Consider the following 1318-nt stretch of genomic DNA (forward strand, 5'->3'; position numbering starts at 1 on the left):
AAATGATGTATGGAGAGGTGGTAATATATGGGCAGTGATATACGGACGATAATATGCTACACAAACATACTCCATTGACATAGTGTGATACATCGTTACTGAATATTCTCGAGAACTTTGAGTTATACAATTCTCGTAACGGATTCCACACTTGTGCGGTTAAACTGACCTCATATTGCGGTTTTCGTTCGAGCCAGATGGCTCGCGAAAACCGCCTCCTTTCTCTCTCACTAAAGTAACCTTTGGGGGTTAGATCCGGGATTCGCGGTCCGCGAACATCCGTCATTGGGAATTTTTGTGCCACGGGCTGGCTAACGAGCTTCTCTAAAGAGGTTTAAAATAGTGTATCTGATGGGACATACCGTATGTGAATTGATCACTGATGAGCAACTGAAATTCCCCAACTGAGGCCGATTCCTTAATTTTTCTGGCAGCAGGTCTACTTGTTTCACACTGAAACTTGTGTTGGAACGTTCTCCTCACACGCGGCTATCAGGGAAGCTTGAATGGAATCGCGCAGTCCTTGGGTAATTTATGCTGTGACGGTATAGGACCACAGTTTCGATGTCGGAATCTACGAATTTGAGGAGTCTTTCTTTTATCCCTGGTAGGAGTAACTTGACCAAGGGCTTGACGATTCCTCACACATGATTGGTAGTGACGTTCACTTACTGATCAGTGGAGTGAGGACAGATCTCTGTGCGCACACAATTAGTGTGGGCCGCACAATTCGAGCAACGTGCTGATGTCAGGCTGGCATTGTCAGTATTTCTTGAGCGTTCAAGGTGTTCCGTGCTTATCACCACTCTCACATTCATATGAAGATATTCTACATTCTGGCTATCCTGCTCGCCCTGGGTGTTGTTAACGGTGATGTTCACGTGGATGATACCGAGAAGATCTTTTCCGACATGATGATGAATAGGCAGGCCGATAATGGCGGTCATGTATCCGACTTCGACCAGAAACAAGACTCGCCTAACAACCTTGGAGAGCCATTTTCTTGTGCTGCGTGTAAAACCTGCAAGACACTGAGGTATGTTCCGGCTATCTGCTGGGGAGTATATCTTGGGTGTGGCGGTAACTGCCACCAACATTGTTGTTGACTGCGGTAATTCTTGGGATCATCCCAATGGGATGGATATATTTGATGTTTTTGCCCGACCAACAAGCCAGGTGTAGTGTACATCTCCCATACATGTTCAGACATGACTTTATATCTCGACCCATTTTCATTTCCTCAGCTAGAATTTCAGTCGCGTCGGTCCAAGAAAGTTATCTGATGCAAAACTAGTTTCGTGGTCAGCCTCAGGATGCC

General features: G+C 45.8%; 1 protein-coding gene across 1 annotated transcript; it reads left to right on the top strand.

Annotated features, from left to right (window-relative positions):
* Positions 1–818: 818 nt before the first annotated feature.
* Positions 819–1036, top strand: Pmar_PMAR012131 (hypothetical protein; the record flags this gene model as incomplete). The annotated part of the gene is made up of 1 exon (XM_002767611.1): positions 819–1036. A coding segment is annotated over one exon (218 nt), but the record flags the coding sequence as incomplete, so codon positions are not given.
* Positions 1037–1318: the final 282 nt, after the last annotated feature.

The sequence above is a fragment of the Perkinsus marinus genome, assembly GCF_000006405.1.
Source record: "Perkinsus marinus ATCC 50983 genomic scaffold scf_1104296970428, whole genome shotgun sequence".
Lineage (NCBI taxonomy): Eukaryota > Perkinsozoa > Perkinsida > Perkinsidae > Perkinsus > Perkinsus marinus.